This window comes from Eptesicus fuscus, chromosome 22 (assembly GCF_027574615.1).
Source record: "Eptesicus fuscus isolate TK198812 chromosome 22, DD_ASM_mEF_20220401, whole genome shotgun sequence".
In the NCBI taxonomy this organism is placed as follows: Eukaryota; Metazoa; Chordata; class Mammalia; order Chiroptera; family Vespertilionidae; genus Eptesicus; species Eptesicus fuscus.
Genome location: NC_072494.1, coordinates 26,372,817 through 26,398,866, shown reverse-complemented (window position 1 = coordinate 26,398,866; position 26,050 = coordinate 26,372,817). Strand labels below are relative to the sequence as shown.

Genomic DNA, 26,050 nt, shown 5'->3' with positions numbered 1-26,050 from the left:
CCTGGCCAACCATGAGAATCACCTTAGCCCTTAGCAACAACAACAACAAATAATAATAATAATACAGGTATCCATGGCCCAGCTAGACTTCCTAAAGCAGAAGCGTTACTATGTTCTTCCTCGTCTAAATTAAAGGGCAGCATTTGCCTCTGGGAAGTGGGAGCATGGTTATATTTTTTCCATCCGTCTTTCTGTGGTTTTTTTTTTTTTTAATATATTTTTATTAATTTCAGAAAGGGGTAGAGAGAGATAGAAACATCAATGATGAGAGAGAATCACTGATCTGTTGCCTCCTGCACACCCCCACTGGGGATCGAGCCCACAACCCGGACATGTGCCCTGACAGGGAATCAACTGTGACCTCCTAGTTCATAGGCCGACGCTCAACCACTGAGCCACACCGGCTGGGTTTCTCATCCCTCTTATTGATTTTCTGTGCTCTCTACATTTTTGTCACTGCACATGTTGTCCTCGATTATCAGAACAAAAAAGAATGCTTTTTAAAAAATTGGGGGTGGGAATGGGATGTGGGGTGACAAACTGAAAGGAATTTGCTTCCATTTGCCCAAGAAACGACTGTACTTGAGTTTTTAAAAGTCTCTGGAGAAGGCAAGAGGGGAATTGAATTATATTATATTGATTGACTCTTGGAGAAATGAATTAAAACAATAAATTGTTGTACACAAATGATTAATCATTATGTTGTACACCTGAAACTAAATAATGTTATATGTCAATTATACCTCAATTAAAAAATTTAATAAATTTTTATTTTAGAAGGAAACTATGTATACAGGGGTGGGCAAAAGTAGGTGTGCAGTTGTATGAGAAACACTGTTTTTGTATTATTATTTACTCTTGTATTATATATTTTTTCCATACGAACAACTGTACACCTACTTTTGCCCACCCCTGTATATAATGACAATGACGGATGTCTGGCATTTTTTGTATCAGACACTGTATGCTTATAGGGACCAAGCAGAAAAATGCATTTCATCCCAGGGCAGAGGAAAGCTTGGGGAGGGGAGACATTCTGTCTGTTTCCATTTTCAAACCACCTACTGGTTTTCTATTCTGCTGAATGCTGCTGGCTCAGGGCTCCCTGTGCTGGCCTGTCTTGCCCTTTGAGCTTGCCTTGGCTGTTCAATGGCTCTGTGGGGCAGCTACCCAGCCCAGGCCCGGCTCAAGTGCCTTTGCATCCACTTTTGCCCTAAGTCACGGTTTCCTGGCTATTTCCTTCCGCAGCGATGGTGGCCCAGCCCGCAGAGAAAAGCTGTGCAGAGAGCGTGCAGCCATTCCTGACGTCCATTCTGGAGGAGCTCATGGGACCGGTGAGCTCAGGATTCAGTGAAGTGCGCTCACTCTTTGAAAAAGAAGTGGATGAACTTAGCCAGAACTTTCAGACCAGCAAAGACAATGCCCAGCTGAAGGAGGTAGGATGTGAAGCCCAGGAGTTCTGAGTGAATGGTCTGCCTGGGGCTGCCTCTTCCCTGGGGCTTTCTCTGCATTCATCTAGTCTTTTCTTCCTTCCCACCCTTCCTTCCTTCATTCATCTGCCCTTCCAGCCATTCATCTAGTCTGTCTTCCATTCATCCAACAACCCATTCATCCATCCATCTACCTGATTTCCTTTATTGATGGTTTCAAGATGCAAAAATAACAATGGATCACCCATACCCACCCAATCCTAGCCCACCCCTAGCTCCTAGACCACCTCCCCTCCCAACTCCCTGAATTAACTAATACAAGTAGCTCAGAATGTGTTTACACATACTTTTCCCTTGTTCATACAAATACATATGCATTTAGCCTCATTTGTATAAATTTTTTGTTCGTTGATTTGTTTGTTGCTAAAAATATAGATTCATGACAAAAACCAGTGTTTCTCAAAGTGTGGTCCCTACATCAGCAGCATCAGCAGCAGCACCTGGCTGTTAATAGGCAAATTCTCAGGCCTTCACCAAAGATCTACCAAGTCAGAAACTCTGGGCAGAGTGTTCTAGGCGACACCAGAGGATCTGGTGCACCCTAAAGGGTGACAATCGCTGACAGACATGACTTGTCAACTTGGTTTTACACTTGACACATGATGGACATCCCTACAAGTCAGTGGATATGATCAGATATGTCTCTTCCTTTTCTTATTTCTCTGCGCATACATACACGTCATTGTACATAAACAAGATCATTTCGTATATATTTTGAGGTTTCTTATCGCAGCCTTCTTTTTTTTTTTTTTTTTCCAAATATATTTTATTGATTTTTTACAGAGAGGAAGGGAGAGGGACAGAGAGCTAGAAATGTCGATGAGAGAGAAACATCGACCAGCTGCCTCCTGCACACCCCCTACCGGGGATGTGCCCACAACCAATGTACATGCCCTTGACCGGAATCGAACCTGGGACCCTTTGGTCCGCAGACTGACGCTCTATCCACCGAGCCAAACCGGTTTCAGCCGCAGCCCTCTTTTTAAACTTGCCTTTACTTTCCCATCCTCCTCCCACACCTCCCACCACCACCCCCGCCCCCACCTCAAGTAAATAGTGTCAACACCTTAGCATGTGCCATTCTGTAATTTTCCCTTGCTTATATAGCATATTAGAGGCCTAGTGCATGAAATTTGTGCACTCTGGGCCGGGGGGGTGGGGGTGGGGGTGGGGGGAGTGTCCCCTCAGCCCGGCCTGTGCCTTCTCAAAGTCCAGAAGCCCCATGATTTATCGCAGCCCGCCGGTCAGTCTCCTGGGCCTCCCTCTGCGGGGCAATCGTGGGGCTATGGCGGGGCCCCCAGACCAATCTCATCAGTACCTGCCTTGGCTGGCCTGGCCCCAGTGCGTGTCATAGCGGGGTCGTTCTGCTGTTCAGCCATTCAGTTGATTTACATATTACGCCTTTATTGTTATAGACAAAACACACACATTCATGGGCTATTTGTTTAGATTGCTTGGTCTTAGAAAAATGGGATTATCTTACTTTATAATAGAGTAACATGCAAATTGACCGCACCTCCGCTATGCCCATGATTGGGCCTGCGAGAGGCAGGGGGCGGGACTCCGGGTAACTATCTGGCCGTTGAGAAAACCAAGATGGCGGCCGCCAAATCCTCTTAGTTCCCGGGGTCCTGGGGAGCGATGACAACCCTAGAGGGGCGCGGTAGGGAAAAGCCAGAAGCCTCCCGGGCTCCCCGGCTGGATCGAGATGGGGGGTATGGCCGGGCACGGCCAGCAGCCTCCCCGGGGTCCCGGGACCCATCGCGACCCGGGGGGGCGTGGCCGGGCACGGCCAGCAGCCTCCCTGGGGTCCAGGGCTGCATCGCGACCCGGGGGTCGTGGCCGGGCACGGCCAGCAGCCTCCCAGGGGTCCCGGGACCCATCGCGACCCGGGGGGGCGTGGCCGGGCACGGCCAGCAGCCTCCCAGGGGTCCCGGGACCCATCGCGACCCGGGGGGCGTGGCCGGGCACGGCCAGCAGCCTCCCCGGGGTCCAGGGCTGCATCGCGACCCGGGGGGGGCGTGGCCGGGCACAGCCAGCAGCCTCCCAGGGGTCCCGGGACCCATCGCGACCCGGGGGGGCGTGGCCGGGCACGGCCAGCAGCCTCCCCGGGGTCCAGGGCTGCATCGCGACCCGGGGGGGCGTGGCCGGGCACGGCCAGCAGCCTCCCCGGGGTCCCGGGACCCATCGCGACCCGGGGGGGCGTGGCCGGGCACGGCCAGCAGCCTCCCCGGGGTCCCGGGACCCATCGCGACCCGGGGGGGGCGTGGCCGGGCACGGCCAGCAGCCTCCCTGGGGTCCCGGGACCCATCGCGACCCGGGGGGGGCGTGGCCGGGCACGGCCAGCAGCCTCCCTGGGGTCCCAGGACCCTTCGCGACCCGGGGGGCCGTGGTCGGGCACGGCCAGCAGCCTCCCTGGGTTCCCGGGACCCATCGCGTCCCGGTGGGGCGTGGCCGGGCACGGCCAGCAGCCTCCCCGGGGTCCAGGGCTGCATCGCGACCCGGGGGGGCGTGGCCGGGCACGGCCAGCAGCCTCCCTGGGGTCCCGGGACCCATCGCGACCCGGGGGGGTGTGGCCGGGCACAGCCAGCAGCCTCCCAGGGGTCCCGGGACCCATCGCGACCCGGGGGGCGTGGCCGGGCACGGCCAGCAGCCTCCCCGGGGTCCCGGGACCCATCGCGACCCGGGGGGGCGTGGCCGGGCACGGCCAGCAGCCTCCCTGGGGTCCAGGGCTGCATCGCGACCCGGGGGCGCGTGGCCGGGCACGGCCAGCAGCCTCCCTGGGGTCCAGGGCTGCATCGCGACCCGGGGGCGCGTGGCCGGGCACGGCCAGCAGCCTCCCTGGGGTCCCAGGACCCATCGCGACCCGGGGGGCCGTGGTCGGGCACGGCCAGCAGCCTCCCTGGGTTCCCGGGACCCATCGCGTCCCGGTGGGGCGTGGCCGGGCACGGCCAGCAGCCTCCCCGGGGTCCAGGGCTGCATCGCGACCCCGGGGGGCGTGGCCGGGCACGGCCAGCAGCCTCCCCGGGGTCCCGGGACCCATCGCGACCCGGGGGGGGCGTGGCCGGGCACGGCCAGCAGCCTCCCCGGGTTCCCGGGACCCATCGCGTCCGGTGGGGCGTGGCCGGGCCCGGCCAGCAGCCTCCCCGGGGTCCAGGGCTGCATCGCGACCCGGGTGGGCGTGGCCGGGCACGGCCAGCAGCCTCCCCGGGGTCCCAGGACCCATCGCGACCCGGGGGGGCGTGGCCGGGCACGGCCAGCAGCCTCCCCGGGGTACCGGGACCCATCGCGACCCGGGTGGGCGTGGCCGGGCACGGCCAGTAGCCTCCCCGGGGTCCAGGGCTGCATCGCGACCCGGGGGGGCGTGGCCGGGCACGGCCAGCAGCCTCCCCGGGGTCCCGGGACCCATCGCGACCCGGGGGGGCGTGGCCGGGCACGGCCAGCAGCCTCCCTGGGTTCCCGGGACCCATCGCGACCCGGGTGGGCGTGGCCGGGCACGGCCAGCAGCCTCCCCGGGGTCCCGGGACCCATCGCGACCCGGGGAGGCGTGGCCGGGCACGGCCAGCAGCCTCCCCGGGGTACCGGGACCCATCGCGACCCGGGTGGGCGTGGCCGGGCACGGCCAGCAGCCTCCCCGGGGTCCAGGGCTGCATCGCGACCGGGGGGGGGCGTGGCCGGGCACGGCCAGCAGCCTCCCCGGGGTCCCGGGACCCATCGCGACCCGGGGGGGCGTGGCCGGGCACGGCCAGCAGCCTCCCCGGGGTCCCGGGACCCATCGCGACCCGGGGGGGCGTGGCCGGGCACGGCCAGCAGCCTCCCTGGGTTCCCGGGACCCATCGCGTCCGATGGGGCGTGGCCGGGCACGGCCAGCAGCCTCCCCGGGGTCCATGGCTGCATCGCGACCCGGGGGTGTGTGGCCGGGCACGGCCAGCAGCCTCCCGCGGGTCCCGGGACCCATCACGACCCGGGGGGGCGTGGCCGGGCACGGCCAGCAGCCTCCCGGGGCGGGGTCCCCGGCGATCGCCACCCTCGCCTAAATGGCTGGTGCTGAGAGGGATCAATGGGGCCAATGGAAGGAGCAGGTGGTAGTTGACCACGGAGGCCATCTGCAGCAGCCGGATGCAGAGTTGGGATCCACGTTCTCCAGGTTGGCCTCCGTGGGGGCCCGAGTCGCACCCATAGTAGCCGAGTGGGCATGCTGACATAGTAGCCCCAGCATGAGGCCAGCTTCCCAAGCCAGGCTGCGGAGGGAGGGAGGGCCTCTGGGCTGGGAGCACTCCCGGACCCCAGTGGACAGGGCACAGAGCAAGCAGCAGAGAGCTACTAGGGGTGGTGGGTGTGGTGGCCTGGCTTCCAAGAGGCTGGCTTCAGCTGCTGTGGCCTGCGCTGAGGTGGCTGGTGGTGGGGGCAACTGCGTGGGCGCATCCGAGGCTGGGGCACTGGGAGACGTGGGACTGCAGCCCAGAAAGCGAGGCTCAGGAGGAACTGGTCACCGACCCCGGGCATTGAAGCCGCCTCCTACAAGATGGATCCTAGCCTAGGTGTGTGGGAAGCAGGTTCAGGAACCTCTCCCTTTGCGGCGCCAGAGCCCAGGCCTGCCAGCGCCCCAGAGGAGACCCCCACCAGGATCGGGGGCTTGACCAGTCTCTAAACCAGGGTGGCCATTAGCCCAGGCCTGCCAGCACCCCAGAGGAGACCCCCAACAGGATCGGGGGCGTGACCGGCCTCCAAACCGCCAGTGACCCTAACCCAGGCCTGCCAGCGCCCCAGAGGAGATCCCCACCAGGATCGGGGGCGTGACCAGCCTCTAAACCGCCCTCAGCCCTAGACCAGGCCTGCCAGCACCCCAGAGGAGACCCCTGCCAGGATTGGGGTCATGGCCAGCCTTCAAACTGTGGCGGCCCCTAGCCCAAGGAGGCCTCCTGGCCGAGGACGCCTGAGTCTGTTCTTGACCTAGGGCCGGGCTCTCCCCGCAAGGGACTCAGAAGCCACCAGAGTCTAACTGCCAGTCTCTGGGAGTGCATCCACTGTCCACCAAAAAGTAGGGCCATCAAACCATTCAGTCTCAGTGCAGGCACAGGTCCGTGGCTGACGGGGTGGAGGCCAGACCAAAACAAAACAGCAGAAACACCCTGCCCACCTGGGCGGGTACTGCTGTAGTCCACGTGGCCTGGGCAGTGTAGAAAGCGCTACCTTCTCCCAGGTCCTGTGCTGGCACTGCCGCCTCGCTCACCCTCAAGCCCCCCTGAGTCCTGACAGCAAAGTGTGTGGGGCATTCTGCAGGAGTTGTACCGTTCTGAGTGCTTTTGCCCAAAGACACACTTTGGGATGAATTCAGAGCCACATCTCATTTCCCATGAGACTGGAAGAACCATGTGAAAGGATTTTGACAAAAGCTTTCCACATCTCTGTTTATTCTTTTGAATCCATAAAATGACCTTAAAAAAAGCATCCGGGCCACCTAAGAAAGAATGCACTTTCTGGCCAGAGCACGCAGGATTCTTTTGCCCAACAGGTTAAAGGGAGCAGAGCTGGCCCAGTGGGAATGGCCCTGGTGCCCTATGAGGAGACCGGGGGAATGGGGTTGCCGAAATTCCATAAGCCTCTTGCCACCTTCTCCTTTGCAAACCACACCATCCAGATCCACCAGGACTGGAGGCAACTGGGAATCACAGCCGTGATTTGGGACATGGTGAGCAAATCTTGAGGGGCCTCTGAAAACATCTGCAACTGATTATAAGACTGGTCTTTATTTAAAAAGAAATAAAAGAACAGCTTTGTTGAGATATAACCCATATACTGTACATGTCACCTAAAGTGTACAATGAACTGGTTTTTTAAAGTAAATTCAGAGTGGTACAACCATCACCATGCTCAATTTTTAAATATCTTCATGACCCATCCCCTCCAAAAAAAACTTCTACCCATTGGAATCACTTTCCTGATCATCTTCCCCAAAATAGATTGCACTTTAAAGGTGGGTAAAGGAAAGTTGAGGGAAGTTAAAACACTGCACAAAGGATATTGTAAGATGACAAAGCCCAAAGTGAAGATGATGTGTTTTCTTTAAAAAAATATATATTTTTAAAATTTCAGAAAGGGAGAGGGAGAGAGAGATAGAAACATCAATGATAAGAATCACTGATCAGCCGAAACCGGTTTGGCTCAGTGGATAGAGCGTCGGTCTGCGGACTGGAAGGTTCCAGGTTCGATTCCGGTTAAGGGCATGTACATTGGTTGCTGGCACATATCCCGGTGGGGGGTGTGCAGGAAGCAGCTGGTCGATGTTTCTCTCTCATCGATGTTTCTAGCTCTCTATCCCTCTCCCTTCCTCTCTGTGAAAAATCAATAAAATATATTTTAAAAAAAAAAAGAATCACTGATCAGCTGCCGCCCCAGGCCCCCTACTGGGGATTGAACCCGAAACCCAGGCATGTGTGCCCCTGATCAGAATCAAACCTGGACTCTTCAGTCCACAGGCCGATGCTCTCTCCATTAAGCCAAACTGACCAGGGCCATGTGTTTTCTTCAAGTTCTGTGTGGTTGTAATGGTCCCCAAATCTATACTAATAAAAGGGTAATATGCTAATTAGAGTGGTTGTCTTCCGGACATCTTTCCAGACAAAGCCGCAGTGGCTACAAAGGCCAAGGCTCAGGCAGCTGCAGTGGCAGCAGCATTGGGGTTATGGGGGTGGTGCCTCCAGAGGGAGGCCAGACGGGGGGCCAAGGCACAGGCAGTTTGGGGTGATCAGGCTGATAGGGGAGTGCAAGGTAGGGGCAATCAGGCTGGCAGGAGATCAAGGTAGGGGTGAGCAGGCAGGCAGGCAGTGGGGTTAGGGACAATCAGGCAGGCAGGCAGGTGAGTGGTTAGGAGCCAGTGGTTCCGGATTGTGAGAGGGATGTCCAACTGCTGGAAGTTGGACATCCCCTGAGGGGTCCCAGATTGAAGAGGGTGCAGATTGGGCTGAGGGGCACACCCCCTCACCCCCCCAGTGCACGAATTTCGTGCACCGGGCCTCTAGTATTATATAGACTGCTTATCAGTATTCTCATTCAAAAATGCCTCAAGAAACTATTTCCAAGTTAACTGTTCTAGCGCTAAGTCATTCATTATAATGGCTGCATAATATGTCATGCATGATTTATTCAACCATCCAGATGTTGCTGGCATGAAACAAAGCTATGATAAATAACCTTATTAACATATTCTTACATGTCGATGCTTTCCTTTCCATGGGATAGATTCCTAGGACAGGATTGCTAGGTCGAAAGGTAGGTTCATTCCTCATGTTAAGATGTTGCCATTTGCGTCCCCCCAAAAGGATTTAAAATTTACATTGCCACCCATTGTGTATGGCAGAGGACTTTCTCCCTCGTATTCCCATCAGAGATAGGTGTTATCACTTGTTTAAACTTTCGCCAATCTACTAGGTCCTAGCAGCTAGGAGCAAAGTGTGACCCATTTTTCCTTTCTTGTCTGCCTAATCGATGTGTCTTAAAAATAGTCACATTGCATAGTGTATAACGAGGGGCAAGTTTTACGGTGTGGTTTTGATAATTAATTCCACGTTAGTGGAGCTCTCTGTAACTCCCTTCTCAAAGGGAGTAATATGTTCCCATTACAAACACAAGGAGAATGGGCTTTATTTATTTATTTATTTATTTATTTATTTATTCCTCGCCTGAGGATATGTTTTTATTGCTTTTAAAGAGAGAAAGAGAAATCGATGTGAGAGAGAAATATCAATCAGTTGCCTCCAACATGCACTCTGAACCCATAACCCTTTGGTGCAAGGGACAACACTCCAACCAACTGAGCCATCCGGCCAGAGCTTGGCTGTCTTTAAATTTCTGCTTAGAGAAATCTCAAAATCTAGATTTTTCCTCTTTTCTGTGACCTGAAAATGAGACAGTATATCCTGTATAATTCACACTCACTCCTGAACTCCTCAAATCTCTTTAGGTGTCCATTTTCAGCATCTTTCTATCTGTCTTGTTTATTCTAGGTCTCCAATATTCAATTTTTAAAAATTAATGTTAAATAAGCTTGGGAATTAAAATGCCTTCTGTTATGCAACACCAGTCATAGTGTGTGAGTGCGTTGGTAACCCTTGGGGTATCTAGGAGATGGGGTCTGTTGCCGTCCTCTTGCTGGAAGCCTCTTTGGCCAAGTCATACCTTGTGCAAACTAGAGGAAGAGGAGGAACCCCAGTTTTTACAACTGGATACCTCTCCCCGGCCAGGCCTCTTCCTACCACACACGCCCTATCCACTAGCACCATGGAGAACCTACGGCACAGGGAAGTCCCGTGTGCACTGACAGAGCCTCAGAAAACTGTGGGGACCCTGGCTTCACATCCAGGAGTCCACGGGGCTCCCTGACCTGCCTGGGATTGTCTGAGAGGGATGTCACTCATTAAAGAAGGCTATGGGGGCTTATGAGCCCAGTAACAATTCCATGTGCAAAAGGGCCTACTTGCCTAGCTCTGGAATTCTGGGAGTGGGAGTTGAGAACTAGTTCATCAAGAGCTTAAGAAGATTGGAGCTCTGAGTGCATCCCTGGGCCCTCCCATCATCCAGTTGGTTCTTCTCCCAGCCTCTTCCTAGCAACAGAGCTGCCCCAGGGACCCACTGAAGGAAGACAATTGAAGATGTCACAGATGTAGTGATCTGAGAAGTGGTTCACTCTAAAAACATACATTTGATTGTTTAGAATTTAGAGAATACTAGAGGCCCCAACATCCCCCAAGGGGTCCCTATTTTGATTGCAAGAGGGCGCAGGCCAGGCCGAGGGACCCCACCAGTGCAAGATAGGGGCCGGGGAGAGATCCCGGGAGGGCTCCAGGACGCGTCTGGCCCCATCTCACCCAGTCCCAATCAGCCCAACCCCAGCAGCAAGCTAACCTACCGGTTGGAGCATCTGCCCCCTGTTGGTCGAACGGTCGAACAAACGGTTAGGATATTAGGCTTTTGTTATATAGGATGTGTGTAATATTGTTCCTAAGTCTGGATGGGTTAATTTTTTTCCTTCACCGGAATGCAGCATCTGGACCGGCTTCTGAATCTCCCACTGGATTCTGTGAAGATGGAACCTTGTTATATCAAAGTCAACCTGCTCCAGGAGCGCTTGCAGGATCTCAAGAGCCGCTTCAGATTCCCCCACGTGGACCTGGTGGTGCAGCGGACACAGAACTACATGCAGGAGGTGGGTGCCCACAGGGGCCTCCTGGGGAGGAGGACGGAGCCAGCGGGGAAGCAAGCTCAGGAAGATGGGACTGGCGTGCTTGCAGCCAGGAAGCGTGGCCATGGCCTTTGTCATCGTATCTGTCCTAGCTGGCTTCATCTTCCCTCCATGTCATAGAGTAGAAACATCATAGAGTAGAACATCATGGAGTAGAAGCATCCAGGGAAATAAAGCGGCATTAATTAGTAATTACTTGGTTTGTCAACCCCCTGGCAGTGGGCACGGACACCTGATTGGTGGTGTTGCTCTTATATCACTCAGGGGCAAAGCAGACGTACAGTCCTTAGTTCATCCTAGCTTGATGCCTGTGTCGGTGGCCAGAGCTGTTTCATGCCTGAGGCACATAAAAAAAAATTACTTGGTTTGTCAAATCAGTGCTTCTAACCGTGGCTGCACATTAGAATCGCCTGGGGAGCTTTTAAGAAATACTGATGCCCAGGCCCCACCTCCAGTGATTCTGATTATATATATTTTAAATTGTTTTCTAATTGTTGAAAGTGTATCAATCTATAATTCAATAATTTTTAAAATTTTAATATTTTAGAATAAAGTTAAAAATAATTTAATAATTTTTAAACATACATTTTTATTGATTTTTAGAGAGGGAGAGAGAGAGAGAGAGAGAGAGAGAGAGAGAGAGAGAGAGAGAGAGAAACATCAATGTGAGAGAGAAACATGGATCGGCTGCCTCCTGCATGCCCCCTCCTGAGGATGGAGCCTGCAGCCTGGGCATGTGCCCTGACAGGGAATTGTACCAGCAACTTTTCGATGCATGGGATGACACCCAACCAACTGAGCCAAACTGGCCAGGGCTATATTTTAATAATTTTTTAAAAAATATATATTTCTTTATTGATTTCAGAGAGGAAGGGAGAGGGAGAGAGAGATAGAAACATCAATGATGAGAGAGAATCATTGACCGACTGCCTCCTGCACATCCCCTACTGGGGACTGAGCCTGCAACCCAGGCATGTGCCCTTGGATGGAATCGAACCCGGGACCCTTCAGTCCGCAGGCTGATGCTCTATCCACTGAGCCAAACCAGCTAGGGCTATTTTAATAATTTTTAAATTTCTAATATGTGTCCAGGATTGAGATCCACTGGCTTCAATTAATCCCCTAACCTAGAGTCAATCAGTCATTCAGAGCTTCCTATTTGGATGTCTTGTGTTTATTTGATAGGTTCCTCGTTTCTCTATAAGGAACAGGAATGAATAGCACAGACTCTTTCCATAGTATAGTGATTCATCAATGAAGAGAGGGTGTGCTCATTGAAGCTGTAAGAGCACAATTCTGTTTTACAGATTTTCCAGGGCAGCTTACGGGGCTGAACACTGTGCAGATCCCACTTTAGGGAACCGATCGGGAGACATAGTCTTAGATAAATTCACTACCATGTTGAGAATGCGCTGAGAAAGATATGTGTTGAATGCCCTGGGAATTACAGGCTTGGAAAAGAAAGGAGCTTTTTATTTATTTTTTTCCTTAGAAGTTATAGGCAGGATGAAGTGACACACCTTATTACCTAACCTCTGGGTTGTGAGGGATTAAAAAGGGACAAGGAACAAAACTGGGCAATCGTTCGATGGAGTCCCTCTGATAATACCCAACCCGGGTGGAGCTTACAGGGGCACGAGTGCAGAGAATACGAAATCTGAGCTGCTTCTGTTTCCTAACCCGTAGTAACCCTTGTCAGCCACTGTCTGCCCCTCGCCCTCACCCCGCCTCCCTTCCCATCCTGGCGGAGGTGTGAGGAGATGGATGGGAGGTGGAGAGAGAGAGAGATGCTGGGTAGCTTACATCCACCTGAAAGTGCATGTGCAGAGTTAAAGCAGCCAAAAATAATTGGAGGCGACTCCCACCTCATCTCGGTAAGCCCGGGCTGCAGGTATCAGGGGTTAGAAGGGGGTGAACCACCGGAGATGGAGGTAGTTTTAATCCCACAGTCTTGGGGTTTCCAGTTTAGGGTAGAAAGAGATGAGAAGAAAGGATGCATACATGTATATAGATACATGCCTGTGTGTGTGTGTGTGTGTGTGTGTGTGTGTGTGTGTGTGTTTCCCGGTCTCTTAGTGATCCACTGTGGCCATGTGCCTATTTATTTCACAGTTCAGACAGTGGGGTGAGGACTCACCCCTTGGAAAATCTGTAAAGTAAGAGATGGTCACCCCCTCCCTCCTCTCCAGCTGACTTAGGCAGACCCGTGGTGGTGACCCTGCCTCTGACCCTGATGTTTCTGTGTTGCCTTGGTTTCTAGCTCATGGAGAATGCAGTATTCACTTTTGAGCAATTGCTTTCCCCACATCTCCAAGGAGAGGCCTCTAAAACGGCCATCGCCATTGAGAAGGTGAAGCTCCGCGTCTTAAAGGTAAAACCACTTTTTCATGTGGGAAGCATACAGCAAGACTGTGGCCCCTGTTTCTCTTTCAATGGAAAATGCCAAGTTCTTTTACTCGCCCCCTTTTCTTTCTCATCTTTCCTTCCTGGGGTTCCCGTGACTATGAGGTACCAGCAGTTCCCCCAGCATGACTTTCATGCCTCTCCTGCCATCTAGTGGCTATTTTAGAGATCACAGGTCCTCACCGTTGTTGCCCATCAGCTGGAAACATGTCCGGGTTTACTTTTAAAGCAATTGGATTTGATATTTATTGACTGTCCACTATAAGCAAAACATTGTGATGGGTATTGCATAGAATATAAAACTATTTAAGTGTAAATAGTTTGCATTTAAATTAGCCAGCATATTTTAGAAAAATCGGCACCTCATGCAAAGGAAATATACTCCAAGAAAAAGATACCTGCCAGAGAAAGAGAGAGAGAGAGAGAGAGAGAGAGAGAGAGAGGAGAGAAATTGGCACATTAAATTGTTCCATTTTTAATGTGTTTAATGTTTAAGTATGTATCAAAATAGTTGTAATAATAGTTTACATATATGTGCTATATTTTTAAAGCTTGTTTGAACCTATCATGTTTCATTTGATCTTCACTAGAACTTATGAGCTAATTAGAATATGTTCCCATTGTAGAGATGAAGAAACTGACTCTCTAAGAGCTAACGTGACTGACTTAAGCTCCACAGGCTAGTCCATGGTGACCCTAGAGCTTAAATTATCCTTAGAACTAAGGCATTTTTTTTTTACTTCCTCCTTTCCCTACACCAGTGATTTTCAACAGGTGAGCCACAAGAATTTTTCAAGCATGCAATACCTGACCATTTAATCAGGGGCACTGACCTCTTCTCCCTGAAATTGTCAAATAAAAAAATGACAACAACCAACACAACAATAGCCATCTGGGACGAATTAATCAGTTATATCTATTTTTCAGATCAGCAAAAATATTTTTTTTGGTGTGCCACAGAATTTTAGTAATTTGTTTATGTGTGCCATGAGATGAAAAAAAAAGTTGAAATTGTTGCCCTAAACAGTGCTTGGAGCAGCTGAGCAAAGTTCCTCAGGGCCTGGGAGGGGTCCCTGAATTTCAGACCTGATGTTGAGGTGCCACAGGCAGTAGACAACTCTGGCAACCACGTTATTGAAATTAAAAGCAATATTTATCATGGGAACACAAATAGTAATGAACTTGAAGTTGAGAAAGAAAAGATATCAATGTCAGCATCACCTCCAGTGTCAGGACACTTTATACCTCTCCGCACAGTCCCTTTCTTCTCTGGACTCGTTTAAGGACAAGAACATGCTTCCTGATATAAAGCCCAAGTTCTCAGCGGCCGTCCATCTAGTCCTACCCTCTTTGCTAAGTTCCTTCTTCCACCTGGTAGCCTTTCCTTGTTTGAATAGAGCTGTCATTTAGCCCCAAGTCACTCCCTCCGGTATAAATGCCTTCATCTCCTTCCCCATCCCTTCTTTGGCCTGACCATTCTGCTCACGTGCCTGTGACTAGGCTCCCGTTTGCCTGTGATCCCCTAAAAGGGACATCTAAAACCAAGCTCCGGTCTCTCGGTTTGGATGATCCATGCTGCACGACGTGAATGATCACCTTTCTTGTTCTAGATTCTAAACTTCTCTGGTTAACATGCCACAGTATTAGTGTAGCTATGAGCCAGGCTCTCTCTTCCCTTGCGGAAACCATTACAACCCACAGACCCTGCTTTTCGGATGTAGAATGAAAGAAGTAGATGACCGTCACTCCCAAGGACCCACCCAGGATAGGGGTGACGAAGCACAAATTCACCCCACCCTGGTTCTATCCCCAACTTCTTTATACGGCAGGAGTTGCTGTTTAGATCTTGCCTCAGTTTCCATATCTGTAAGGGGGGGGGGGGTGTAAGGTGGGTCATTATCAGTCATGACCTCCACCTGGAGTGTGAGAGAATTGCATGAAAGGTCTCTGAGACCTTGGAAACACCACCAGGTCCTTAGACGTTAGGGGAGGGGAGAAGGAGAGGAAGTGGGTGGCTGAGGTTTTTGTTGAAGGGAAAGCTAACAGATTGCCGTGTTGCTGTTTAGCATATGTTTCTCTCTGTGTATTGACAGCAATATGATTATGACAGCAGCACCATCCGGAAGAGGATATTTCAAGAGGCACTCGTTCAAATCACACTTCCCACCGTGCAGAAGGCCCTGGCGTCCACCTGCAAACCAGTAAGGGCTGGGGTCCTCCGCAGAGCCTGCTCTTATTGCCTGTGAACTTCAAGCACGGCTCGTGTATTTACTTATTTATTTTGGCCATGGTGTGCTTGCAAACGGTAGGAGGGGTTGGCAAACCTTTTCTGTCAATGGTCCAACGGTAAATACGTTGGGTTTCATGGGCCATACGATTTCTGTTGCAACTACCCAGCTCTGCCCCAAAGCAGCCACAGATTCGACGTAGACAAATGGGCACATCTGTGTTTCAGCATAACTTCATCTACAAAACCCAGCAGCCGGCAGGATTTGCCGAGCCCTGGACCAGACAAAAAATCTCGATGGGTAATGATCTGAGTTTGAGCCAAGCTAAGGGTTGCCGTAGAACACCTGAGAATACCAGATGTTCCTCATTATAGAATGACTCCCAGGTCCAACGTGTCCTCTGGAACTTGGCCACTACCACGAGGAAAAGATCCGCAGTAACATGATTGATTACAGGAGGATATTTGCTCTGTTGAATGCAGTAACGTTTGTTTAGTGAAATCTATTAAATAAATCATTGAAAGCTGTTAGGAGCCCCAGGCAACCAGTGACAGCCATGATCGTGACATGTGACTTAGTCCGCAGAGCAGAGTAATGGGAGAGTCGGCTCTGGAAGCTGGGGCAAGACCTGGGTTCAAGTCCTGGCTCATCCAGGTATTGGCTCTCGAGCCTTGGGCAAGTCACTTTTCCTCTCTCTTGGCCAAGATTTTATCTTGTAAAAAATGGAGCTAGCAATATCTTGCAATAGTATTCTTAAAAATTGAGAGGACTTGCCCGGCCAATGTGGCTCAGTGGTTGATCGTCAACCTATGAGCCAGAGGTCTCATAGGTTCTATTTCCTGTCAGGGCGCATACCCAGGTTACAGGCTCAATCTCCAGTGGGGGGCGCGAAGGAGGGAGTCAGTTGATGATGCTCTCTCATCGTTGATGTTTCTCTCTCTCTCCCTTCCTCTCTGAAATCAATGAAAAACTATTTTTTAAAAAATAAAAATACATTTTTTAAAAGGTTGAGAAGACTGGCATGAGGCAATTCACATTTGATGAGTGCTTACCACGTGTGCAAGGCACTTGGCATGGATTAGCTCAGTGATTCCTAGGACAACCCTGTGAGGAGGTGCTATTTATATGCTGGCTGTAGCGATGAGGAGACCTGAGGGTTAAGGAGAGGGCCCCAAATCACAGAGCTGGCCACCAGCAGAGTCTGCAACCCAGCTCACACTCCCTGGTCACAAGTGATGCCCTGGGAAAATGGGAAATGCTGCCATCACTACTTGGCCATTTCAGAAATGATCTACGAGCCTGGACATCGTCAAGGCCTGCTGCCTCTTGGAGCAGATGATAAGGAGCATTTCGCATTTAAAAAGGGCCTTTTGGCAGCTTAGAGAGTCTCCAAGCATTGGGACATTAGACCCCTTTCCATGAGTTATTTGACTGTAGCAATTTCTTCAGTCATTTTTATGTTCTCTACATGCTGTTTTTCTTCAGAGTGTCATCAGCATGTCTAGTCCCTGGCATTCCTTTGTGGGGGTGTACTTCGTTCACAGAAAGGGATTTGCTGAGGAGTGAGGAATCTGTCTGGATGACTGTCCCTCGGCCCACGTGGGTGGACAGTGCGGCCGCCCGCAGGGTGACTCAGTCCGCCTGGGGACGTGTCTGCACACGGACTTCCTGCTTGGGGTGTTTTCCTTTTCTAATCCCGAAGGCCGTCTGGGGCCTCGGAGCCCCCAGAAAGGGTGAAAGGTGAAGGGTAAGGCAACTCTCCCTTCCATCTGCCCCCCCTCTGTCCAAACATCAGCCCAGTTGAACCCAATTTGTAACAGGCCCTTGTGGTTTTCAATAAAGAGAGACTGGTTTCCAAAGAACCTGTCACCCGCAGTTTCTGTAATGAAGGATATGGTATCGGTGTGGAGAGATTTTTAAAAATCTGGATTTTGCAGAACAGATAAATCAGGGAGTGTCAGCTTCAGAAAAGAATTCTTTATCTTATTAAAGTGTTTCCTTTGGCTCTTGAAGTCGCAGCTTCCCAGATCTGTGGTACTAACGTCAAGATGCATGTTGGGATGGCCTGGGAAGCTTTAAAAAAGTGCTGGTTTGCCGAAACCAGTTTGGCTCAGTGGATAGAGCGTCGGCCTGCGGACTAAAAGGTCCCAGGTTCGGTTCCGGTCAAGGGCATGTACCTTGGCTGTGGGCACATCCCCAGTGGGGGTTGTGCAAGAGGCAGCTGACTGATGTTTCTCTCTCATCAATGTTTCTAACTCTCTATCCCTCTCTCTTCCTCTCTGTAAAAAATCAATAAAATATATTTAAAAAATTAAAAAATTTTAAAGAAAGTAAAGAAGTGCTGGTTCCCCAAGTCCCACCTGCAGGGATTCAATTTGATTGACCCAGGGAATTAGACGGATGTCACAGTTCAATCTATTTAATATGGAAGATCTAGTCCCTGTTTTGTAAAGCTGAACACTTCATGGCAGATTGTCATGACAGTATAAATGTTCCTTTCCACAGAATTATTTAGCTGGTTGAAATTTTAAAGATCTCCTCTATAATCAGCAAACATGTATTAAATATGTATCAGATATGATCTGGGCACCAGCATCGCTGCTGTTCTGAGGTTCATAGCCTACAGGCAGGAGGCAGACACATGGTATGCCGTGTGATGGGCACAGCAGTAGCCTCATAGGAAGAGTTCCTCATGGCTGGAGTTCTGAGGAGCTTGCCTTATTTTGCTTGTGGGGTCAAGGAGGGCTGCAGAGTCCTGCTTTCGCCCAGTCCCGAGGGATGAGTAACAATAGGGGAATGAGGAGTGGGAGACCATGCGGGGACATGAGAGGGTGTTGCAGACATGAGCCCAGACCCCTCATTTCACAGAGGAAGAGAGAGGTGCAGAGCGGTGATGATGCTTGCCCAGGGTCCCACAGCCAGTCCAGGGCAGCGTCCGGGCTCCTGGGTAGTGCTCCTACTATCCATCCTTGTCTGTGTGTCCCACAGACCCTCTCGGAGTCACGGAAGCTCCTGTCTCTCAATCCTTTGTCTTTCCTCTGGGGTACATATACAGGGACCCCATGAGAGCCCGCTATGAGCTGGTCCTGGGCTACTCCAGACCCCCAAGTCCTAGCACCGAGAGCTGTCTGAATGTGGTTAACTCCTGACCACCTGCTGTAAATCCTGCCCCTTCAGGAAAAAGATGTCAAATCCCGCTCTTAGTCTCTGGCTCTCCAAAGCCACACGTCGGGAGCCCTTTTCCAGCACCACTGGGTGCAAGGATCTGAGTTCATCACTGGGATGCAATTGGTGCTCTTTGATCCCTGCTCCGTCCTCAAGCTGGTCACAGGCAAGCCATTTGGAGACCCTTGGGAAGCAGAAGCGTTCAAGGACTTTGCGTCCTGCCTGGGTTGTCTCATGGGAATAGGTGAGTGTCAGGCCAGGGAGGGAAAGAGGAGCCTTGACTTGAGATCCTAATGACGTGAAAAGGGGCCCCGTTCTAATGAAGTGACACACACATCTACTCCAGGACCCGCAGTCTCACTTCCAAGACGAGAAGGTCCTTAAATCTACAAAAATCATGCGCGAGAATGTTCACAGCATTTATAGTCCTCACAGTCAAAAAATGGGAGGAAAATCTCAGTATCCATCAACAGTAGTATGGATAAACCATTTTAGTCTATTCATATGATGAATGTCCTATCAGTAAAAGGGAACAAGCTATGGATACACGCGGCAACCTGGATGAATCTCAGAAACAAACCCAAAAGAATGGACAATTCCACTCACATAAAGTTTAAGAAGAACTAAGCTCTTGTGATAGATATCAGATCAGTGCTTATCTCTGGAGGATTAGACTAGGAAAGGGCATGGGAGTGATCTCCTCTGTCTTTATTTGGCTTATGGTTTCATGTATTTAAAATAATTGAGCTGAACATTTTAAAAATATATATTTTTATTGATTTCAGAGAGGAAGGGAGAGGGAGAGAAAGATAGAAGCATCAATGATGAGAGAGAATCATTGATTGGCTGCCTCCTGCATGTCCCCTACTGGGAATCGAGTCCACAACCTGGGCATGTGCCCTTGACCAGAATCGAACCCAGGACCCTTCAGTCCGCAGGCTGATGCTCTAGCCACTGAGCCAAACCGGGTAGGACTGAGCTGTACTTTTAACATGTTTGCATTGTATTGTGTGCGGCATATACCTTGGAAAGTACTGCTGGTATATTTTTTAAAAAGGAAGAAGAAAATACTTTGGTTGTGGAAAAAAGGAGGGCCCCAGATTCAGTGACACCCCTTGAGATGATCAAATCTCTGGGTCTACCCCCTGTGTACACCCAGCATAAGGAGTGGTGCCACAGGGGGTCGGGAGTGGGACATGTTTTTTGTTGTTGTTGTTGTTTTGTTGTTGTTACTTCTCACCCTAAGATATTTTTCCATTGATTCTTAGAGAGAATGGAAGGGAGGGAGAGGAGTGGGAAGAGAGAAAGAGAGAGGGAGAGAGAGAGAGAGAGAGAGAGAGAGAGAGAGAGAGAGAGAGAGAGATGAAATCCATATCTCCTCCATGAACTGGCATCTCATGCCTTGCCCTCTGTCTCTTGGTCTCCAGGAACTTCAGAAATACGAGCAGTTCATCTTCGCTGATCACACCAACATGATCCATGTTGAGAACGTGTATGAGGAGATTTTACATCAGATGCTCCTTGATGAAACCCTGAAAGGTGAGGGAGGTTCACCTGGTGCTAGAGGGAACTCTGGAAAGAGGGGAGCACCCCAGAAATGAGGCCAGCTAGGTTTGCTCAACAGGTATGAAAAGGGAAGGGGAAATCAACGTTGCTGGGGAGACAGAGAAGGGACACTAACCCTGACTGAGCAAGCACACACTATACCAGCCCATTAGATATTCTTTCTCTGTCGTTACAAATAAGAACTCTGTGAGATGGACATCTTAAACTCCGTTTTCGGATTAGAAAACTGAGGTTGGGAGAGATTAAACTTATGAACAGCTGTCTTCCTCCAGCTGTTCCAGACAGAACAGAGGAAAAAGGGCTCTTCTTAGTCACAGGCTCAGGACCCCGCCCAGAGCGGGAGGAGGTGATCCCAGGAGCAGCTACTCTCCCAGCACATTCCTCACCTCCTCTCAGTGGGACAGAAAAGGACACAGCATGTTGGGAGACTTGCCAGGACTCCAGTGCCCACCGTGGAGGCAGGCCTTGCTCGGGACAGGAGTATGGCTAGGAAAACTTTAATGGAGATATGGAGGGTCATCCATAAAACTGCAGGCCCGAAACACATCTGATCTCCATGGGGAGGATGTTAAGCATCGCAAAACCCCTCCACAAAGAACGCTGGCCAAGCACAGGCCCCGGGTCGCAGTAACCCCTCGAATGAGATAGGAATGTAAAGGGAAGGACTCGCCGGGAAGGGCACAGTCAAGGCCATTGCCAGCCCACTACAGCACCTTGTGGTAAGTTAGAAAAAGGCTACCTTCCCCTGAAACCTATATAATTTTATTAACCAATGTCACCCTCAATAAATTCAATTAAAAAAACACACAAACTGGTAACTACAAAATAGTCACAGGGATGTAAAGTACAGCATAGGAAATACAATCAATAATATTGTAATAACAATATATGGGGCCAGGTGGGTGCTGGAAATATTGGGGGGGTCACAGTGAAATACAGGCTTATGTCTAAGCGCTAGGCTGTATACCTAAAACAAATACAAAATAATACTGAACGTAAACTATAATTGAAAAATAAAATTTAAATTATGAAAAAGAAATAATTTGTCTAAGCTAGGGAGGAAAATGGTAACAACGGCAATAAAGTAAGTCCTTATTTACAAAAAGAAAAGAAAAAGGCTCCAGACCCTTGACTGCTCTCTGTCCAAATATTGCCATGATAGGCTGATTTTATGAGAGCAGGACACTCTCCTGCTAGCTGCTGGGAAATTATTATGCTGACTACGCGGACCTAGGCTGTCTCTCATGTCAGCGGCACCCGCTCAGAGGCGATACTGTTGGGCATAGCACAGCCTGCACAGCCATAAGCAAAGGCCTAGTGTCAAAAATGCCAGCTGCCGTCATCATCATTGTTCTTCCTCCTTGGAGGCCTCTGAGACGGAGCTGGGTGTGCAGAGCCTCATTTTGGAATGCCTGGTTAGTTTTGCCCTAGCATCTTAGCTGCAAGCATTTTTGCCACAAAAATTTTTCTCCCCTCATAACTAATTGGCCATAAGGCAATTTTGTCGTAAAAAAAGATAAAATTATGACAAATAAAAGAAGTACATTAAAACTGAATCACCAAATTAGAAAGACTTCATTGCAAAATACAAAATATTTGAATCCGTTACAAATGTGCGTATATTCACGGCAATCCTGCGCAAATAGCTGGTTTTGTTTTGTAGATTGTACATAAGGTCTTGTCCTGGTTCTACAGGAAATGTGGGCTCCACTCTGTGCCCTCAGAGGCCCCTGGTGCCTCTCTTTCTCTCCCCAATTTAGTGTTTCAAGATAAGCAACCAGCTAACTCTTGGGGCAAGAATCATCACCACCCGGAAAAAATGCTAACTATTTTAAGACCACCACTATTTATTTTCTCCACTTCTCTGTCAATGGAGAAATGAAACCAAACTGACAAAAAATAAAAACAAAGCAACACAAAACCCCACACTTTCAACCAGTTTTTTTATCTTTTTTTTTTTTTAACAGCAAAATTGCCTTACAGCCATTTAGTTATGCATCGAAAATGTTTTCGCTAAAAATGCTTGTGGCATCCGGCTGCGGTGGCTCAATGGTTGAGTATAGACCTATGAACCAGGGGGTCACGGTTCGATTCCTGGTCAACACATACACTGGGTTGTGTGCTTGATCCCCAGTGGGGGGCATGCATGAGGCAGCCGATCAATGATTCTCATCGTTGATGTTTCTATCTCTCCCTCTCCCTTCCTCTCTGAAATCAATAATATATATATATATTTTAATGCTTGTGGCAAAGATACTAGGACAAAAGTACCCAAATCCATTTTTGGAGACAACAGGCCAACAGGGCTCTCACTACATGTTCAGTACTGAGAACCTGTCACACATTCAGGGCTGGACTGTGGGAAAAAGTAGAGAAATATAAGTCATGTTCCTTAATGTCCTGGAGGCATGTCAGTCACGGTGGATAGACTGGAACGGCACAGATAAGAGCTAATAAAATGTGAGTGATCCAGGTGACACCACTAAGGATCGTGAGCTCCTTGCTAGCAAAGGCCGTATCTTATTCCTCTTTGGATTCCCAGAGCCTGTCCCATAGTCTGTGTCCAGTGATTGCTGCTGGAGTAAATGAAATATGTGAAGGGAGGAACAGCACAGAGGTCCGGAGTTCGGAATGAGGCTGTGTTCATCAGGGAGGGCTGGATGGGAGCTGGAAGAGGGCTGGATGGGAGCTGGAAGAGGGGTGGATGGGAGCTGGAATTTGAACTTGAGAAATCTGGACAGCCAGAAAAGCTGAGAGGGGAGTTTGGCTTCTGGTTTAAAAACAAATCAAGAAAAGCCGATGGGCCAGGGCAGGGCGCTAACACCCTGTTTTGTGTTCTGGTGACTCAGTGATAAAGGAAGCCGCTGTCCTGAAGAAACACAACCTATTTGAAGACAACGTGGCCTTGCCCAGTGAGAGCGTGTCCAGCTTGACCGACCTAAAGACCCCCGTGGGGTCAAACCAGGCCAGCCCCGCCCGGAGAGCCTCGGCCATCCTGCTCGGAGCTGCCGATGGTGAGGCCCCGAGCAATGACGTGTTCCCGGAACCGGAGGAAAAGCAGCAGCCTGAGGTCCCTAGCCCGGCGGCCCGAGGAGGAAGCCTTTCCTTCCCAGGTGGGGATGCGCAGGGGGTTGGTTCAGGCACGGGCGACCCTGTCGTGAACCCCGTGGCTGCAGAGGACACAGCAGGAGCCCGGGGCACCTCATCATCGGAGCAGGAGTTTGCAGGGACTCCTGCGGACAGAGAAGCCGCCACCCACCAAGAGCCACCGTCCATCTCCGCCTCATGCTCCTTGAAGGAGCTCAGAAATTTGTTGACGGTGACCGTCGAAGTACCCATGGTGTCTGCCACCCTCGAGACGGAAAAAGATACACATCAGGAGACCCTTGTTCCCCAAGAAATTGAAAAAGAGGAGGAAACGACCCAAATCCACATGGAGGCCACTCAAGCAGCTGCCTCCAGTCAGGACGACAAGGAAGACGGTGGAGTCAGGGAGAGGGAGGCCCATTCTCCAGCTGCCGAGGCCGAGGCAGGGGCAGGGGCTGGTGGGGTGGAGTCGGGGGGATGTGCAGAGGCTCAGCCAGCCTGCGGAGGGCTCAGCCAGAGCCCCAGTGGCCCAGGCCCCACAGAGGAGCAGGCAGAGGCTGGGGAGGCCACTGGGAGGGACACCCATGAAGGAGGTGAGGCCATGCCACAGGGAGGCTGCATTTTAAATTCTGACCCCCTGGGCCCCAGTGAGAGCCAGGTCTCCGTGGAAGAAGCGGTGGGAGGGAAAAGTGACCCAGCCCAGGCTGCTGCCGGCGTGGGTGCAGAGGAGATTAAGGGTCCCCGTGTTTACGAGTGTCAGTGGGTGGTGGAGAATGCTCCAAACACCGACAGCCTAGGTCCACAGAAAGAGGACGCGGGGGAGAGTCCCCCAGAGCAGCCGTCGGAGGAGTGAAAGGGACAATTTGGCAAAAGTATCCCTATGAACAAACCCAGCCGATGGGTTAAGTATGGGTACACTTAGGGGGTGCATGGGACTGTTAAAAAAAAAAAAAGTATTACGTACTTCCGTAATTTGTAGAATGAAATCAGAGGGGATGCACACAGGGCGTGATCACTGAGGCAAACCCTCTGGAACTGAGCTGTTCCGCCATGAAATTACTGCTTTAGCGTTTTCATAGGAATCACAAAGGTAATGGGGTGTGTGGGGTGAGAGGCAGCTGAGGGTGTCCCGGGGAGGGAGTGGGGGTCGCACTGAGGACAGAGAAAAGAGTAGGAGCATGGTTTTCAACACACTCTGCAGTTTCTTCTAATGCACTTTAAGGCTTTTCCATTCTTCGTAAGAATGCAAATGGATGCTGTAAACCCCACTTCACCGTCTACTACACGGACCTCACTGTCTCTTACGGACTCGGCCTTTGCCCCCGGGTCAGGCTGCAGGGAGGGTAGGTGGTGGACACAGCCACCACTGCTGTGGGCAGCCCCACGGGGCCTGAGAGCTCGGGGAAGCTGAGCAGAAACAGAGGAAGGCTGCCGTCTGTGCAACTGTCTGGGCCCGTTACTAAATCTGCTCTCAGCGTCTCGTGAATTGGTTTGTTAATTCTTATTCATTAATCACCTTTTGGGGAAATTCAGATGAAAATTTCCCTGGCATGTTTAAGCATTCCAAATTAGCCTTAAATTGTGCAGAGAAAGAGCTTAGGTAAATTATTGGGCATAAAGTCTACCAATTAAACACATGTTATAGAAACAGATACTCTATGCCACATGCTGTGTTAGGCATCATATCAAAAAAATAAAAAATAAAAAGAGAGAGAGAGAGAGGAGGAGGGAGAAGAGGAAGAAGAAGAAGAAGAAGAAGAAGAAGAAGAAGAAGAAGAAGAAGAAGAAGAAGGAGAAAAAGAAGGAGAAAAGATAAGGTACCTTGTTCAGTATACATTAAAAGGCCCAAGGGAATTTACTCTAAGAAAACACCAATTTTCAAATAATATATTTTCTGTGATGGCATGAAAGCTTCCTGTCTTTCCATCAAAACAGTCCTGCTTCACTCCCAGAAGGAAATAAAGTGAATATATGAAAAAAAAAAATGAATAAGAAAGATGGGGTAAAAAAGGAAGGGAGAAAGAAGAAGAGGGAAAGGGAGAGAGAGAGAGAGGAAAATAAAAACGCCAAGGTATATATACAAATCATCAAGTTCCAAAGATGTTACCAAAAGTAGGAATCACTTGTTCAGTCATTTAGCAAGTTGAGGTCGTTACATCCCAGGTGCTGGAGATCGGTGGTTAAAAAGATCTGTCCCTTTCTCCCAGAACTTACACTTTAGTGGAAATAGACACAAAGACATCTTCTAAAACGATTGTGACCTCCAGTTTTAACGTTCAAGGTGGACTGGACCTCCAAAAGATTGAATAGAGGAATGTTCTACTGTCCTTCAGAAAATACCAGTTTACTTCCCGAAAGCTTCAGTCCTAGTACCACATCTTCATACTTCCTTCCACAGCTTTCAATATCAGATCCCAACATATTGTCCCAGCAGCTCGTTTTGATCATCATCAGCTTGTAAGTTTTCATCAGTTCTTTAGAGGATTTGTCCCAGAGCTTAATCATTTAAGCAGGAATTCCAATACCTCCCTCTCCAGCTCCCCATGAAGAATTTCTTGGATTTCTTGGTCTTTAAGGATGAAAGAGAATCAGTATCAACATGGTCTCTCCTATTACAACGTTCTTCACGTGCTTAGACCCTCACGGCTAGGAAGGATCTCCCAAACTTTTTAAACAGGGGGCCAGTTCACTGTCCCTCAGACCGTTGGAGGGCCGGACTATAGTTTTAAAAAAAAAACAAACTATGAACAAATTCCTATGCACACTGCACATATCTTATTTTGAAGTAAAAAAACAAAACGGCAAAAACACCCACATGTGGCCCGCGGGCCGTAGTTTGAGGACGCCTGCCTTACAGATACAGAAGGTCC

At 50.4% G+C, this 26,050-nt stretch overlaps 1 protein-coding gene and 1 pseudogene across 1 annotated transcript in view; both read left to right on the top strand.

The window, feature by feature from the left end:
- NIBAN1 (niban apoptosis regulator 1) overlaps positions 1–24,903 on the top strand; it is a 134,757-nt gene extending 109,854 nt beyond the window's left edge. The window contains exons 9-14 of the mRNA XM_008146050.3: positions 1,249–1,436; positions 10,534–10,695; positions 12,992–13,102; positions 15,228–15,335; positions 19,955–20,066; positions 22,943–24,903. Of these exons, the coding sequence (XP_008144272.2) occupies positions 1,249–1,436; positions 10,534–10,695; positions 12,992–13,102; positions 15,228–15,335; positions 19,955–20,066; positions 22,943–24,033 (1,772 nt within the window). The 3' untranslated portion in view covers positions 24,034–24,903. The remainder of the gene's footprint in view (positions 1–1,248; positions 1,437–10,533; positions 10,696–12,991; positions 13,103–15,227; positions 15,336–19,954; positions 20,067–22,942) is intronic.
- LOC114233165 (small nucleolar RNA SNORA48) lies at positions 10,939–11,081 on the top strand (annotated as a pseudogene).
- Positions 24,904–26,050: the final 1,147 nt, after the last annotated feature.